Source organism: Hippopotamus amphibius, chromosome 4 (assembly GCF_030028045.1).
Source record: "Hippopotamus amphibius kiboko isolate mHipAmp2 chromosome 4, mHipAmp2.hap2, whole genome shotgun sequence".
NCBI classification, from domain to species: Eukaryota; Metazoa; Chordata; class Mammalia; order Artiodactyla; family Hippopotamidae; genus Hippopotamus; species Hippopotamus amphibius.
In genome coordinates this window covers 78,194,083-78,209,851 of record NC_080189.1, presented here as the reverse complement: position 1 = coordinate 78,209,851, position 15,769 = coordinate 78,194,083, and the positions used below count along the sequence as shown (strand labels likewise).

General features: G+C 65.0%; 1 protein-coding gene across 1 annotated transcript in view; it reads right to left on the bottom strand.

The window, feature by feature from the left end:
* Positions 1–586: 586 nt before the first annotated feature.
* CAMK2B (calcium/calmodulin dependent protein kinase II beta) overlaps positions 587–15,769 on the bottom strand; it is a 93,754-nt gene continuing 78,571 nt past the window's right edge. Inside the window, exons 14-23 of the mRNA XM_057731637.1 lie at positions 14,671–14,708; positions 14,443–14,514; positions 12,929–12,973; positions 11,312–11,360; positions 9,363–9,443; positions 8,388–8,501; positions 3,408–3,483; positions 3,191–3,285; positions 2,705–2,939; positions 587–2,427 (exon numbers count right to left, since the gene is read on the bottom strand). Of these exons, the coding sequence (XP_057587620.1) occupies positions 2,707–2,939; positions 3,191–3,285; positions 3,408–3,483; positions 8,388–8,501; positions 9,363–9,443; positions 11,312–11,360; positions 12,929–12,973; positions 14,443–14,514; positions 14,671–14,708 (803 nt within the window). The 3' untranslated portion in view covers positions 587–2,427; positions 2,705–2,706. The remainder of the gene's footprint in view (positions 2,428–2,704; positions 2,940–3,190; positions 3,286–3,407; positions 3,484–8,387; positions 8,502–9,362; positions 9,444–11,311; positions 11,361–12,928; positions 12,974–14,442; positions 14,515–14,670; positions 14,709–15,769) is intronic.

Here is a 15,769-nt window from a genome sequence, read left to right as displayed (position 1 = left end):
TGTCATCTGCTGTGTCCTCTTTGCATCCCACCAGCCACCGCTCTTCTGTTCCTGACATTGGTCCGACATCCCTGCTGGCCTGTGTGCTGTGTACACAACCCAGCATGCGGGCCTACAGGAGCAGCCCGGGTGCCCATGGGCACCGTGTGTTCCAAGCAACACGAAGAACAGATGAGTGGAGGGAGAGACCCAACAGGGGCAGCGGGGCTGGGTCCTAGGGCTCTTCCCACATAGATCCGCCCTCCCGGCCTCATCTTCAGAGGCCACTGGGGTGACCGGAGAGGTTGGGGGCATTGGGACTCAGGGGGGTGTCCAGGGCCAGCAGAGGTTTCAAGGGACCAGAGGTGGGGACGGGAGCAGCTGGCAGAGCTTGACCTGCAGCCTCACAGAGGGGCCCCGCCTGGGCGTTCCTTCCACCGGAGACGGGCTCAGTAATGTCTGGGCTAGGGCTTCTGCAGCCTGGCCAGCCCAGAACCCACACGGCAGAGGAAGGACCAGCCATGAGGTGAGGGGTCTGCAGGGTCCCCTCTGGCGAGGGGTGGCATAGAGCACCCAGATGCACTTGAAGCAGTTTGTCCTGTTTTCCTTTTATTTGCAGTTTCCCGAGACAGAACAAAATAATAATTTTGTACACTTACAAGGCTCAGAAAGAAAAGACAATGAAACTCAGCAAAAAGGGAGAAGAGGAAAGGCCGGCCAGCACCACGGGCAGCCGACCCTCTGCAGGGCGGGCTGGCCGACGCCGCCACACCACGAACATCTAGCTAGAAGAGCGGGTGTGGCTTGCTCATGAGGGGTCATGCAAAAGAACTATCCCCAGAAAAAAATCCCCAAATTATCCCAGACAGGCAGCTCCGTGGAGAGAACGGGTGAGTGGGAGAGGAGGGGAGGAAGCCCCAGGAGGCGAGGGTGGCCAGGCCACACGCTGTCCACGGCAAGCCCTGCCGCTGCCCAAGGCCCAGGGAGCCTGGCGGATGTTTACCCTGTGTCCATGGGTGGGGACAGCTGTCCCGAGCACAGCCGCAGATGGGCAAGTGAGTGTCCACTCTGAGTGTCTGTCGATGGACAGTCCCCTTGGAGACCAGCATCATTGTGTCCTGTTCCCCACTCCAGGCCCCTCCCTTGGCTTGATTGTGGGGGAAGATAAAGAAAATCCTTGTTGAAAACAACATGAGTTGAAGGGGGCAGGTATTGGGGCAGGGGTCCTGCACCTCTGTGATGATGGCCCCTGACCACCCCCCAACCATAGCCCAGCAGGCCCGGTCAGACCCACCCCCATGCCCGGCCCACTGCCCTCGGCTTCTCTCTGCTGCCACCTGACAACGTGGCCCATCCCGGAGGCCGGCCACAGTGCTGGCCAGCATGCAGGAGGACCAAGGTGAGCCCAGCCTGCCTTCTCCCCACCCCAGGAGTCCTTGTCATAGCCCCGTGCAGACCTCTGCTCCCCGCTGCCCTGGGCCCAGACTCTGAAAGCATAGCCTCTTCAGCAAACACCTGCCTGGACCCGGCCTTGGCCTGGGAGCCAGAGGCATCCACCCACCTCTGACCCCTCTCTCCTTCCTGCCCCACACCTGTAAGGGGGCAAAGATGGGCAGAGAGGGAGAGGTGCCCGAACAGCAGGGAGGCCAGCCCAGGGGTCCCCTCCACACTGAGCTGCAGCCAGCAGTGTCCTCTTGGCATGTCTCTTGCCAGGCATGAGGTCTGAAACTAGGGTGTGACCCCTTGCGCCCTGCCCCCCCGCCCAAGTGCACCTCCCTGGCCAGAGCTGGAGCCCTGGGCCCGCGGGACCATCTCCAACGGCTCGGCATCCTCCCAGAGGGGCTGGCCCAGCCTCTGCACTGCTCACCCATGCCAGGGACTCCGGAAGCTCACACCCCCGCCTTCTCGGGGAGGAGAGGAGGGCAGGGAAGTGGGAGGGAGGACAGCCGTGCTCAGGCCCCCTCCGCACCCCCAGCCCCTCCCCAGATGGTACCTGACACTCCCGACAAGGAGCCATGCATGGTAGGGACCATGCAGACGCATGGGGGTGGGCGCCACCTAGCAAACACCGTTCCTCGGGTGGCAGGCCCTGTGGACAAGTTCACTGCCCTGGCGGGTCCCCGGAGGAGGCCAGGAGCGGTCGGACACGTGGAGCCTGGGTGGGGAGCGGCCGGAAGGTTCGAAGCCCCACAAATGCCAGTGATTTTTACAGCTTTGTTTCCCTTGTTGAGTTTGTTTTCCGTTTCATCCGACATCAATTTTGTGTGTGTGTGGTTGTCGTTGCCGTCTTGTTTTTAGAAAGAAATCACATCTGGTCTTGGTTTTCTGCAGACACAGGCACCAGGGGAGGAACGAGGCAGACACAAACATGCGACAGGCAGGCCGTGCGCCCAAGGGCAGCTGGGCTCCAAACACCAAGTCTGTCCCGTGAAACCAGCCGCAGCAGCTCTGAAACGGGGCGGGGCGGGCCGGGCGGGCAGGTCAGCTTCCGGGCAGCCGCGCTCCGCTCTCCATCTGGCCCGGGTTTGGTGTCTGCAAGGTGGGCGCCTGCGGGGCTGCCCGGAGAAGGGCCTGGACGCCCTGAGTCAGTGCCCGGCCTCCCCTAACACCAGGCTCGCCTTTCCGCCCAGGAGCCCGCGCGGCCACAGTCCACCCCCGTCCGCTCGCTCGCAGCCGCCTCCCCAGGCGGCAGCTCTCCCCCGCCCCCCACCCCGAGGGCGCTCACCTTCACTGCAGCGGGGCCACGGGTGCCCCCGAGCAGTGGAAGTGCACGTTCTGCCACTTGCCGTCTCGGCGGTGCCACACGCGGGTCTCCTCGGACTGGCTGGTGCGGGGCCGGCCCTGCCCGTCGATGTACTGCGTGAGGCGGATGTAGGCGATGCACGCGGCGTCCTCGCCGATGACGTGCACGTGCGGGTTCAGGATGGTCGTGTGGATCGGCTTGCTGTTCTTGGCGAGCACTGTGGGCGGGCAGGCGCTTGGCACTGTGCCCCCCACGCCCGTCCGCCGGCCCAGCCCCCCAGGGGGGCCAGCCCGGCTCCTCCCCCGCCCTGGTGTGTCTGCACCCCCTCTCCCCGCCGTGTGGCTTGGAGGGCTCTGCCACAGACAGTGCAGCAGGGGCCGGCCGACCCTAGGCACGGAGTGGACAGGGCTTCCCTGGGCCCCTGGGCCCTCCGGGGGTGCCGCCCTCTTCTTGCCCTCCTGCACTCACAGTTCTCGAAGTAGAATCTGTGGAAGTCCATCCCTTCAACCAGGTTGCCCAGGGCTTCGGGCTCAAACGAGGTCAGGCCTGGGTCGCAGATTTTCCTGGGGGGCGGACCCAGGTGAGGAGGGGCCCCTCAGAACCCGCCCCTTCCATCCACGCCCTCCCCGCGCGGAAGCACCCCCAGCCTGCCGCCCCAGGACGCGCCCAGGAGCCCCGAACTCACGCGTAGGCCTCGAAGTCGCCGTTGTTGACGGCTTCGATGAGCTGCTCCGTGATCTTGATGATCTCCTGCTTCCGCGCTGCGGAGAGACAGCTGCCCAGTGACCCGCGAACCGCCCCCTGCAGCCCCCGGAGGGTCCCCGGGGCAGAGCGCCCCACCCCCCGTCCCTGCCCCCTCTCCTCTCCAGGACGACCCCGTGGCTGCTCGGCTCAGACTGCTCCCTTCAAGGCCACCAACGGCGTCCCCATTTCCAAGTCCAACAAGCTTCCGTCTTATTTGTCTTATTTTCCTGGGTCTGCCCCCCAGGAAAAGCTGCGACCCAATATTTCTGAATAACAGAAATACTCCATCCATAGTACAAAAGGTCTGGAAAACACAGAAAGGGGAAGCAAAGCCTGCCACAACCCCCGGGCACCCCCTAGTCCCTCTGGCCACATCCCCTGGGCCCTTGGCAGGTGCGACACTGTCACCAGCCTTCCCAGTTCCGCCCCACCCCCCCCCCCCCCCGGGGCATCACTCTCATAGTCCTTCTTGGGGTGGCGGATGTACAAAGCAGGGAGGGGATTGGAGGCTGCAGGGTCAGGTCTCTGTGCATAGGCCAGGAAGCAGGGCCCACTGGAAAGCAGAGTGTGGGCTTCACTACCTTCTCTCTCTGGAAGCCTGCAGACTGCCAGCTGGCCTCGCACCTCCTCCAGCCTCCACCCCCAGGCCAGTCCTCTGGCATCACCTTTCCATCCTGCACCCTCCACCTGAGGCTCTGGGCCGGCAGCCTTCTCTGGGTTCCTGCCCACTTGACCTCTGGTCCTAGACGGACCCAGTCCCCAGGGGGGTTTACCTGGGGACCCCCTTTATCTCCTTAACTACCATTTGTTTTCAGGCAAAATATTTTAAACACAGGGAAGAAGAAAGAATAATATACCCCACCCTGCTAATTCAAATCTGAACAACTTTCATATTTGCTTTAGATTTATTTTCAAGAAATAAAACCTTCCAGATAAAGATGCACATGTCTGAGTACCCCTGAATGTTGTTCTTCATTCACTCTCCCCAGAGAAGTACCGTCCCGAGTTAGGTGCTTAACCGCCGCTGTGCCGACACAGACACACCCAAAAGCACACGGGAAACACACATACACATGTGCACACAGGCGCAGACGCAACCACACGTGGTGATTTCTTAAAGCAATACCGTGCCGGTGGGAAAACTCAGACCCATGAAGGCCACTGAAAGCAGGATCCCAGGAGCTCTGTCCCACAGTTCCCTCCCGGTCACAGCCACACCAGCGGCATCCATCTGCGCACTCCCAGCACGGGCATTCGTGTCCCCCCTGCTCCCAGCAGCACATCGGGACCACAGGCTCCCTGTCTGGCCACTCCTGTGCGACGGGCGTCCCCACTCAACCAGGCCTCGTGATGGGCGTCTGTAGGTCTCCGGTCTTCAGCTGCCAGAGCAGCTGGGACCAGCACACGCGTGAGCTGATCTGCGGGCTACACTCCCAGAGCACGGGGTGCCAGTTCCCAAAGGGTACAGTTAGCAGCTTGAAGCATGTGCCACAGCCCTCCTATCGGCACCTTCGGCTGTCTGCGCGCTCACTCTCTCAGGCACCCAGGCGGGAAGCGGACAGAGACCACGGCAGAAGATGCCGCGTGCTGCGCGCGAGCCCAGATGTACCCATGCGTGAGCTGGGAGCCTGGGTCGTGCCGCACTGGCTCTGGACGGGGCTGCACAATGAGCTCCATGACACCTGAGGGGTTGAGCGCATGCGTGTGTGTGTGCACGCGCGCGCCTTCGTGCACACGCGTGCATGTGGGAGTGTGGGCACACGTGCATGCATGTGTATGTGTGTAGTATGTGTACATGCGCACACCGACCCGCGAGCACGCATGGACTTCCCCTGTCTAGAAGAGACCCTCTCTCTGGACCTGGCTGTGCTTCTGCTGGTGTCCTGTTTCTCTTTCTAACCTAACTCCGTGTCTGAACTGTATCAGGGTTTGGGCTTGAGGCTGTCTCTGCAGAACCCAGGCCCCGCCTGCGTGGTCGGCCCTGGAAGCTGGCCTCCAGGAGGCGGGCTGTGGGCCCAGCTGCCCTGATGCTCCATGTCCACCTGCAGAGCTCTGTCCCAACACAGACACTCGCAGGCCAGTCTCCCTTTCCCCCCCTGGATATTTCATACCTCCTCCCACACACCCGCCCCCTCCTCCCCCTGCCCAGCACTGCATCTTCCCTCTCTGTGTTTTCTCTGCAGCCTGCCCAGCTCTCCGCCCTCTTCCTGGGCGTTTCCCAATCCTGGGCAACCCTCTCTCCTCTGGGACCTCATCCACCCCCATCCCCAGTTCACCTGTCACCTTCGTGGAGGTGGTCTCAAGCTTCAGGCTCTGATCTCCCACTGCAGCCCAGCTCCCCCACCAGATGCCGCCCCAAGCACCAGGCCTGGGCTTGTCCAAGGGCAGCATACGGCCCCTGCCACTCCTGTCCCTGCCCAGGGCGGCCCGTCACCCGGGACCTCGCCACCTACCTCCTGTGGCACTGGGTCCAGCCCCTGCTCAGGAGCCCCCACCTCCCACTCTGTCAGCTCCGGGCCATCCTGCTGATCTTGTCAAGGGGACGGCTACACATACCGACCCCCGACACTTGTCAATCCCCCTTCTTCACAGACAGCGTGAGCTGCCCCCACCCCACGTGAGCCCTCAGCCAACAGCCTTGCAGCTGGAACTGAGTGACATTTTTTTCTGGTTTCTTTCCCACGCACTCTGATTTTACAGTCACCCTCCTGCACTGTGGTGGGCCAAATCTTCCCCTTAGTGAAGTAACACTGAATGTTTCTAAACAAATCGTAATTAAAAATGGAGTCAACGTAAAGAGAAAGAACTAAGTAAATAGAAACCTAGAGTCGCAGTACATATTGCAAAGTCTGAAGTTTGGGAAACAGCCACCATGTCCATTCTGCAGATGGGAAAACTGAGGCCTCACAGGCCCAGTCACAGCCCAGGAGTGGGTTGGACGCTCCTGACCCTCGGAGGGGCTGCCGCCCACGTCTGACCCCACCTGCAGAGCAATCCTGCCTCCCCAAGTGGCATGCTACATGAAGGGACTCCGGGGGGCGGGGACGCTTGTTAGCAAGGACACGCTGCCCCCACCAGGCAGTTCCAGAGACAGAGCCGAGGTGCACAGGACAGGGTTTGGCTCGGGAGGTGTCCCAGAGGAGAAGTGGAGCCGCCACGTCCCCTCCAGCTCGCCTGAGGTGAGCTAACAGGCCAGGGAGGCCCAGCCACTGGCAAAGAGTCCAGGGGGACTCCAGTGACCCCAGGTGGACCCCAAGCCCTGTCCCTTGGCAGCTGCAGGGGCGCCAGGATGCCCCCAGCCACCCCAGGGAGGCAGCTGCACAGGATCAGCCTGGACTGTGCATAATCCCCGATTATGGAGAACACGGCCCCAGCCAGTGGGCACCGACCCCATTTACACAGTGAGACAGCTGGCGGGGGTGTTCTGGGGAAAGGAGGCTGCCGGTGACCCAGCCCAGGGATGGCCCTCTGCAGCCCGGGGCCTGGGTGCTGGCAGGGAGCTGGAGGAGGCGCACCCCAGCTCTGGCACTCACCCACCCAGCCCATTTAGCGCTGGATCTCACCCCAAAACGGCCCCTCAGCAGCCCCTTCTGCGGGCTGCCCCTCCTGCATTCCTTCACCTGCGGACCCCACACACACTTGTGGAGCTGGGATGCGGGGACTCCGGGAGGGAGGCGGAAGCACATCCAGGCACCAGGACCCTCTCCCCGAGGGAGACTGATGAGTGTCCCCTCTGCCCTCGGTGCCCCCAGCACCTTGAGCCTGCCCCTCCCTTGCACCCTGCAGGCCAGGCCACACCTGCCAAATTCAGGCCCCTAGTCCCCACTCCATTCAGTCCTGGTCACAGTCCCTTCTGCGGCCCCACCTCCCAGAGTCAAGCTCAGGACAGACCCCTAAAGGGGCAAGCCTATGCTGCGGGGAGCCCCCCGGTCAGCCTGGGGTGTCCTCGGAGCTCCCCACCTGGGCCGTGCACGCCCGGAGGGTGGGTCACAGCCCTGGGCCAGGGTCACACTGCAGGCGGCCCCCTTGGGCACAACCCTCCACTTCTCCTACCCTCAGCCTTCTCATCTGTGAAAGCAGGGGCCACGCAAGTCCCAGAGGTGGGGACACAGAGGCCTCTAAGCTCGGATAAGACGCCGCACAAAAGGGGAAGAGGCTCTGCCCACTCCCACGGGCTCCGCTGTGCGCCCACCAGCAAAACTCTGCTCTCTCACCTCTGAGACCCGCCTCACTCCCTTCGGCCGAGTCCAGATTCAGGCCACAGAAACCCTGTATCCCCGCCGCCTCCCCCACCGCCCCCAGGGCCTCTCACCCCCTCCTCTCTGCCCCGGCCCCGCCCAGGGGCTGGCCTGCAGGGGGTGGGCGGGGGTCAGTGCCCTCCCGGCCCGGCACTCACCCAGTCTCTCCCCGGCCATGCCTGGCCCCCGGCCCCACAGCCTCTCCTCTGAGAGCCCGGTGTCTCCCCGGAGGTGGGGGTGGCTGCCGCCCTGGGGTGTCATCCATCCCTGTAAGCGATACTGGCGGGCGGGCGGGCGGGCGACAGACGGGCTGCGGTGGCGGCGGCGGCTCCTCCCTGCCTGGGGAGGTGGCCCAGCCCAGCACCCGCCCAGGCCAGCCCCCACCCCCAGCATCACCAGCCAGGAAGTAACCCCAAGCACGACCCCAGCCAGCACACATCCCATCCTCACTGCGGAAGAAACCCGCAGATCGCAGACCTTGGGAATGTGAGGCTCTCATTCACAGGAAACTGCGTCCTGGTTCTTTTCCCACATGTGTGCAACTTGGTGTGGAATTCCCTGCATCCCCCCACCCCCCAAGCTGGCCTCTTCCCAGAGCTGGGGGCGGCGCACGCAGACAGGGGTCTCCACACCCCTGTGAGCCCCCAGGAGCAGCCAGCAGGGCCACTCAAGGTGCTACTTACACGGGGTGGGTGGGGGGCCTGGGAGAGCCGGAGACGGGCAGGGTGGGGGGCCCTGGGCTTCCGGGGTCCCTGAACCCCTCCTCACCGTGTTCAGGATGTCAGAGATCCTGGGGGCTGGGGCGGAACAGACGAGACGTGAACACGAGGCAGGCGGGGGACACGCAGGAGAGAAAACCTATGGGCTGAGGAGCCAAGCCAGAGAGAGTGGGGGGGGACGGAGGGGGTCACAGGGTGGGGGACATGGGGGACGGAGGGGGACAGAGAGGGATGGAGAAGGGACGTGGGGGGTGGAGTGTGACAGAGAGGGGCGTGGGGGACAAGGAGAAGCTTCAGGAATGTTCAGGCAGGTGCACCTGTCTGACCAGGTGGGGGTTGTGGAAAGCTGCTTCGGGCGGAGGCTGCCCTCCAGGGAAGGGCAGCCTGGCCCAGGAGGGGACAGAGGAAGTGGTCGAGCGGGGGACAGGCCCTGGGTCAGGGCCGGCCAGGTGAGGAAGCGAGGAGTGAGAGAAGGATGCACAGAAGGTCCGGCCCCTCTGTGGAGGGCCCAGTTCTGCAGGGGGGCCAGGCCCCGGATTTCTGTGGTAGCTCCTTGTGCCTGGGCTCCCTGGGCCCTGGCTGGGCGCCCGGTGTGGGGACCACACAAAGTCAGCGTGGCTGGCGAAGTCACGGCACACAGCCCACGGGGCAGGGAATGTGGGTGGGTGGCCTCAGAGGGGCCCTGACGGCCGCCCCGGGCCTGGGAGACCCTCTGGGGGAGAGGCCTTGGGCCGGACAGCAGTGCAGGGAGCAGTGTGGGAGGTGGGGGTGAGGGAGCCGGGGGAGCGCCTTGCGGAGTTCGCGCGTGTGCCCCGATGCCCAGCCAGGCCGGACAGTGAGCCAGGCCTCGGCAGCCTGGCCTGGGAGCAGCTGAGGCCGTGCATGGAGGGACGCGGGAGCCGCTGGCAGCACAGGCAGCAGGCCTGGGGCGCTACTTACATGGGGTGGGCAGGGGGCCCTCGGCTTCTGGGGTCCCCGAGCCCCTCCTCACGGAGCTCAGGATGTCACAGATTCTGGGGGCTGGGTGGACAGGAGGCAGATGTGAGGAGGCTGCGGGGCGAGGCTGGGAGAGGGGAAGCAGGGCCTCCGCTCTCCCGCCCCGGGGGCCTGTCTCAGCACCAAGGAGCCCCGGCCCTGACACCCGAGCAGGACCGTGGGCCAGGTGGCCCCCAGGCCAGTGGGGAAGGCCCACATGGAGCAGGACTTGAGGGGCAGAGGCAATGGGGAGCCTCAGTGGGAGGCTGTGAGGGGGGCAGGCTGGTACCCAAGCAAGGCTGGCCCTTGGTTTTCAGGCATCCCCTCAGAGGAGCTGCAGGCCCTTCCAGGAGACCCCCGCAGCAGCAGGGCCCAGCTACTTACATGGGGTGGGCAGGGGGCTAATGGGAGCCGGAGACGGGCAGGGCAGGGGGCCCTCGGCTTCTGGGGTCCCTGAGCCCCTCCTCACGGAGCTCAGGATGTCAGGGACCCTGGGGGCTGAGCGGACAGACGAGATGTGAACACAGGCAGGTGAGGACACACAGGAGAGGAGGGGGCGTGCGGGAGAAGGATGAGAGGGGCTAAACTGGAGAACCGCGTGGTGGGGTCCAGGGCTCCTGGGGTGCCGTCACCCTGAGTGCCCATCACAGCAGGCACGTGAGGCGGACACAGGACCACGTGCAGGGCTGGACACAGGGCCTTCGAGGGCCGGCCTCCAGGTGGGAGGGTTGTGTGCAGTGCCCCCTGGGGCCAGCGGAGGCCAGGCCTGGACCCACTCCGGCTTCTCCGCCTCTGACGGATGACACAGCTGAGGCGAAAGACCCCCCGGTCCCTGCCCCTGCCCTGCCCCATAAGGCCCCTCGGGCATCTGCCCACCCTCTCCCAGCCAGACAAGGGGCTGGGACGAGGCTGGTCAGGCTGGCCCTCTCCCCTGTACCCCTGCAGGCTCGGGCCGTCTCAGGCCCCCACCCAGGGGGGTGGGGGGAGTGGGCAGGGGCAGAACCATAGGGACAGGGCCTGGGAGAGGCCTGGGTGACCTCCGTGCTCCTTGCTGACGACTCGGGGGCTGCGGTCTGGGGAAACCAAATGAACGTCCACTCTCCCTACATCCAGAGGCCAAAGCCCTGTGCTCACTTCCACTCTGGGGCAGGGAAGATGCTCAGGACAGGGTCACTGTATCCCCCGAACTGGCAGAATGGCTGCTGTCGGGCCCAGAGGCAGCCCCGAGGGCACCCAGCACTCATCTACACAAGCATGGGGCCAAGAGGGTCGGGCGAGCCCCCCACGTGGGGGTGGGCGGCCTGGCCTGGGTGGAGCGGGGCCCAGATCCCCTCCCTGGGGGCAGCTGAGAAAGCCAAGGGTGGAAGAGGGGTGCCTGGGTGAGCACACGGCACCTGCCACCCTGGGGCCCTCGTGGAGCGCAGACAGAGCCTGGCCCAGCTCGGCCTGGGAGCCCTGAGTGTGGGACAGAGTGCGCGTCCCTGCAGAGCCTCCCATCACCCGCCTCCCCGCCCCCCCTTGCTGCCTCTCCATGTATCAACTGCCAGCTGGGCAGGCACAGGTTCAAGGACCTTTGAGAGAAGAAACAGCAAATCCAACCAGGAACTTATTCCCCCATGGGAACTAGGTGCACAGCCCCCAGAGCCCCCTGGGGGCCCGTGCAGAGAACTGGCCCACCCAGGGCAGCGGCTGCCTCGCTGGTCAGGGCACCCGGGGCCCGTCAGGCTCAGCTTGGACGCTATGCCCGAGACTGCCCGGCGCCGGTCTGTACCCAGGCTTGGGCGGGACTGCAGCCCTGAGCAGGGTCAGCCCCGGTGGACACGCCCGCGTCGCAGGCCGTGGCCTTTTTCCATCCCAGCTCCCCACCCACCAACGGCCCGCCTGCCAGCCCCGCAGGTGGAGAACTGGGCTACCTTTTGTGTCTTCGTCCTCTATGGTGGTGTGGGTGCTGTCGGATGACTCCTGGGAAGACATGGGGAGGCAGGGGGTCAGGACAGGGCCTCTGCCCCCACGAGGCCTGGCCCCCAGCCCCAGAAACCCCCAGGCAGCGCTGGAGCTTCACACCGGCCCCAGGGGCCACCTACCCCCAGGCTGGGCCACCCACACGCCCAACAGCTGAGGACCCCAATTTCCCCTTCTCCCAGCAAGACACAGCCAGTGGAGAGACTCCGTGGGCTCAGATGGCTCTCTTTAACCAAAGACAAAAACGGTTACATTTTGAAATTCCAAGACTCCTGGGGAAGTGGAAAGGCAATCACAGCCTGTGCATTTTGGCAGACAGGGTGGAAGCTTCCAGTAGGTCCTCAGGAACCCTGGCCCGGCCCAGGCAGAGTGCAATAGTACTCACACCTCCTCCCCCAGCGTGGACTGTCCAGGCAGGCCTGGCCTTACCTCTCAGGGGGCCTTACGGGCAGAGAGGTGGTCCCAGCACCTCCTACCTCACCCCTGGCTTTCCTGCCCTTCAGATATAAAACCAGGTGCCAGCCACCTGTTACCGAGTTCCCAGAAGGCCTGCTCGCTCCTCAGGAGGAACATCTTAACAGGGTCCCCAAGGGATGCTCCCCTCAACCCCTCACTGAATACACTTCTCTGGGCCCTGTGCCAGAAGTGGGGGTGTCTATAGATTATAGGATCAGGGCTCACACCACAGCCCCAGAACCCTCACTCCAGACACAGGGTCCTAGGAACACCCGTCCCTGGCCCCGAGTCACGGGGGACACCTAGACTCTTCCTAGCACCTTGAGCCTGGAGTCAGCCAAGAGGCAGTGGCCCACGGCCCCCTGGTCCCGGCCTGTGGCGGGGGTGGGTGGGGACCCTCGGAGGATCCCAGGCCCAGGTGGGAGTCTGGGTGTGGGTAGGGTGGTGCTGGTCCTAAAAACACAGCGTGGCCGCCCACCCATCCCTCCCACCACCCCAGAGAGCCAGCCCCTGCCCTGGCCCCAGGGTGAAGATGCCCGTGCGATGGGAGCTGATGTCAGAGCAGAGAGGGGGAGCAGGGGGAGGGGTCAGCTCAGCGGGAAGTCCCGGGCGCAGCGGGCAGAGGTAAGGAGCAACGGGGGAGGTCAGGGGGTCTGTGCTGCTCCCCTCCTCCCCGCCCCACCCTCGGGGGCGCACGGGGCAGCCCACGCCGCCCTTCCCCGCTGGAACGCCCAGCCCTGGCTGCACGTCGTGGAGGACACCCAGGCTCCTCCTGCCCCCCTGAGCCTCTGAAGTGGGCCCTGCCTTCAGCGGCTCCCAGCGAGGCTGGGCCTGGCCACTGCCAGGGCAGGATGGAGAGGGTCTGAGACGTGGATTCTGCTCAGGACATGAGGGAGCCCAGGCTCCTGTGTCCACCGTGGACTTGGGACAACCGTGCCTCCAAGCGCAGCCCCTGGGGCCTTTCCCCAAGAGAGCAGCGCGTGGACTTGGGGGGCTCTGTCCTGCTTTGGGAGGGGTCACTGCACAGCTGTCTTGGCACAAATGCTTCCCTGGGGTCCACATCCCAGACCTTCCCCAGGGCTGGGGGGAGGGTGGAGAGGAGCGCGCAGTACCTTGATCCCATCCACTGGGTTATGAATGACGGTGGTTTGAGGCTCCTACAGGAGAAGGAAGCACAGAGGAAGGAAAGAGGGAAGTGAGAAGAGCAGGAGAGCGGAGGCCTCCCGGCAGGAGCCTAGGAGAGGAGAGGAGCGGGTGGCAGCGCAGCAGCATGGAGGCAGATGGCCAGCGGGTAGCACAGCAGCTGGAGAGGGACCCGGGACCATGTGGATGGAGCGAGCAGATCTGCCCAGGCCTCGTGGGCGCCTGCCGTGGGAAGGCGGTGGAGAGCGTGGGGCCGAGGGCGGTGGTGAGAAGTTGCCTACTGGGTACCCTGCCTCGGGTGTTCTGCCCCCTCTCTTTGCAGCTGGACCCTCTGCCTCGCCATGGGTGGGGCACAGGTTTGAAGATGTCATGGGGGTAGGGGTGGCACATGGGATGGACGGGGCCGAGATGGGGCTGGCTGCGAGGCTGGCGTGTGGGAGCCCCCCAACTCCTGGGTCAAGGCCACCCTCCCACTTGCTGGATGGCCTTTTGGCAAACCCAGCCTCCCCCTGGGCGGTCCGGGGCTCACTCCCAGAAGCGGGGCCTGGGGCCCCTGGGGACACCAGGTGTGCTTTCGGCAAACTCAGAACCTGCGGACCAGCAAACCCCCACCTCTTAGGATGGCCTGCTCTACACGAGACACCACAGGCACACAGCACCCTGGGCTGGAGGGCCGTGCCCACCGGCCACACCCCTGCACCACCAGCTCTGTCCCCTGGACAGGACCTCCAGGTGAGGGCTGGAGCTGGCGGGTCCCTCTGACCTCACGTCCAGCCACCCCTCCCCAGCAGGAGGCCCTGAACCCTCTGGGCGGCCACAAGCCAGCACAGCCACAGAAGTGTATCTCCCCCCACCTGCCTCGGGGCCTGTGGGACAGAGACTGACGGGACACACCAGGGCTGCTGCTGCCCTAGACCCCACAGCCGCTGCTGGGCATCGTCAGGGAAACCGCCAAGCGGGCTCGGTCTCCCCCCAGATCGCTGGGTGGCTCTGAAGCTAAGGCCAGGCCCATCCACTCTTCCCGGGGAGAAACCAAAGCCCCCACCTCTCACGCACCCCTGTGGCACCCAGGAGCGGGGCTGGCAGCGGGAGTCCCCACTGCCCAGCCTGTCCCCACCCCCCGCCCCTGGGCCACGCCCCCTGCAGAGCCAGCCCCTCGCCAGCCCTGGGTCAGCCTCCTGAGAGCAGAGGAGCCCAGCAAGGTGGGCGCCCTGGGCCCTGGGTCTCAGCCTCGCCGGCGCCCTGAGAGACTCTCACTGCTGACCCACAAGTCAGCAGGGGCCTGTCCGCTGCAGCCAGAGGGGCTCCGCGCCGCAGCCTGGACCGGGGTGAGCCCTCACCCCCACACCCGAGCGGCGGTGGGGCTGGAAGGGCCAAGGGTCGTCCGTCAGAGACAGGCTGGGAGTCAGGCCTCCTGACAGGCGGCCACCACGCAGCCGGGGTATGGGAGGGCCGGGAGGTGGGGGGCTGAGGGGTTCAGTACCAGGGCGGCTGGCGGAAGCGTCCCCTTGGGGCTGGTGGCAGCTGCACTGTTTTTCGTGCTATTTGTCTGGGGCTGCAGAGAGAGGAAGAGAAGCCATTAGGGAGAGGATGAGGGCTCACACCCCTTGCTTGGGAGGGGAGGAGGCCCAGAGGGAGCTTTGGGGATCGGGCAAAGCTGCAGGCGCGAGGCGGGGGGCCCAGACCCCCCGGGGCTGAGCCAGCCGCTCACCTTGACTCCGTCTGCTTTCTTGTTGAGTAAACTCTTGGCTGCTGCATTGGAGGAAACAGACATGATGAGTGAGGGGCCTGGGTCCCACTGCAGCCCAGCCCCTCAGCGTCAGGCAGCTTCGGGGGCCTGCAAGGAGCCCAGGTCCCCAAGATTGAGCATGAGGGCGACCCAAGGTCCCAAAGCAGGGGTGGCTTCTGTGCCCAGCTGGGGACAGAGCGGGTCTGTGCCCAGTGCCAGGGCTGCCTGAGGACCCTCGTCCCCAGGACAGGGCTTTCCCCCTGCCATCCCCCATGACCTTGGAGGACACCAAGTTTTCTCCTCCCACCTCGGACCAGCAGCTTCTGGGCGGGCAGCACGTGGGCTCCCCTAAAAGGAAGGCAGGGAACTGCCCCTCCCCCGAGAGAGCAACACAGGGCAGGGCAGCAGGTTGGGGTGGTAGGCACCCCCCCAGGGATTCTCCATGGTCTCAGGCAGGGGTGGCTGGGCTACAGCTGGCCACCCACACAGGGAGGCGCTTGTCCCAACCCCAGGTGCCTGCCTGCTCTCAGCCCCCTGGCCCCTCCCTCAGCAGACAGGACTCAGAGCTCTGCTCCACGGCCAGGCCCCCGGCTGTGCCTCGGCTCAGAGCACCCAAGGGGCGGCCTCACGCGCCCTCTCACCCACCCCAGCGGCCCTGGCCTCGGGGCCACTTCTTGGCCTTGCTCTGGCAGCACTGACCGGGCCAACTCGGGCCTCTGTGCCCACACACCAAGGACCCTGAGCTCTGAGTTTGGTCAGCAGGAGGACACACCCAGAGGAGGGTCCAAGGGCACCTCTCAGACGCCCAGGCCCAGCAGACGGCAGGCTCCACCCCAACCTTCCCCACGGCCCCCACCCACCCGCGCAGGGGAGGCGGTCAAGGCAGCCCGGTCTGCCTCTGCCGCTCCACGCGCCAGCCTGGGAGGCCCTGACCTGCCACATCCCACAGGCCCTTCGCACCCCAGCGCCTGCACCCTCCACAGCGGTTAGTTGTAATTACAGAACTGGTAAAAAAAGAAAAAAAAAAAGGAAGTCAGCTTACCTTACGGAAAAGGAAAGGTGAGGAGGGGAGGAGAAGGAG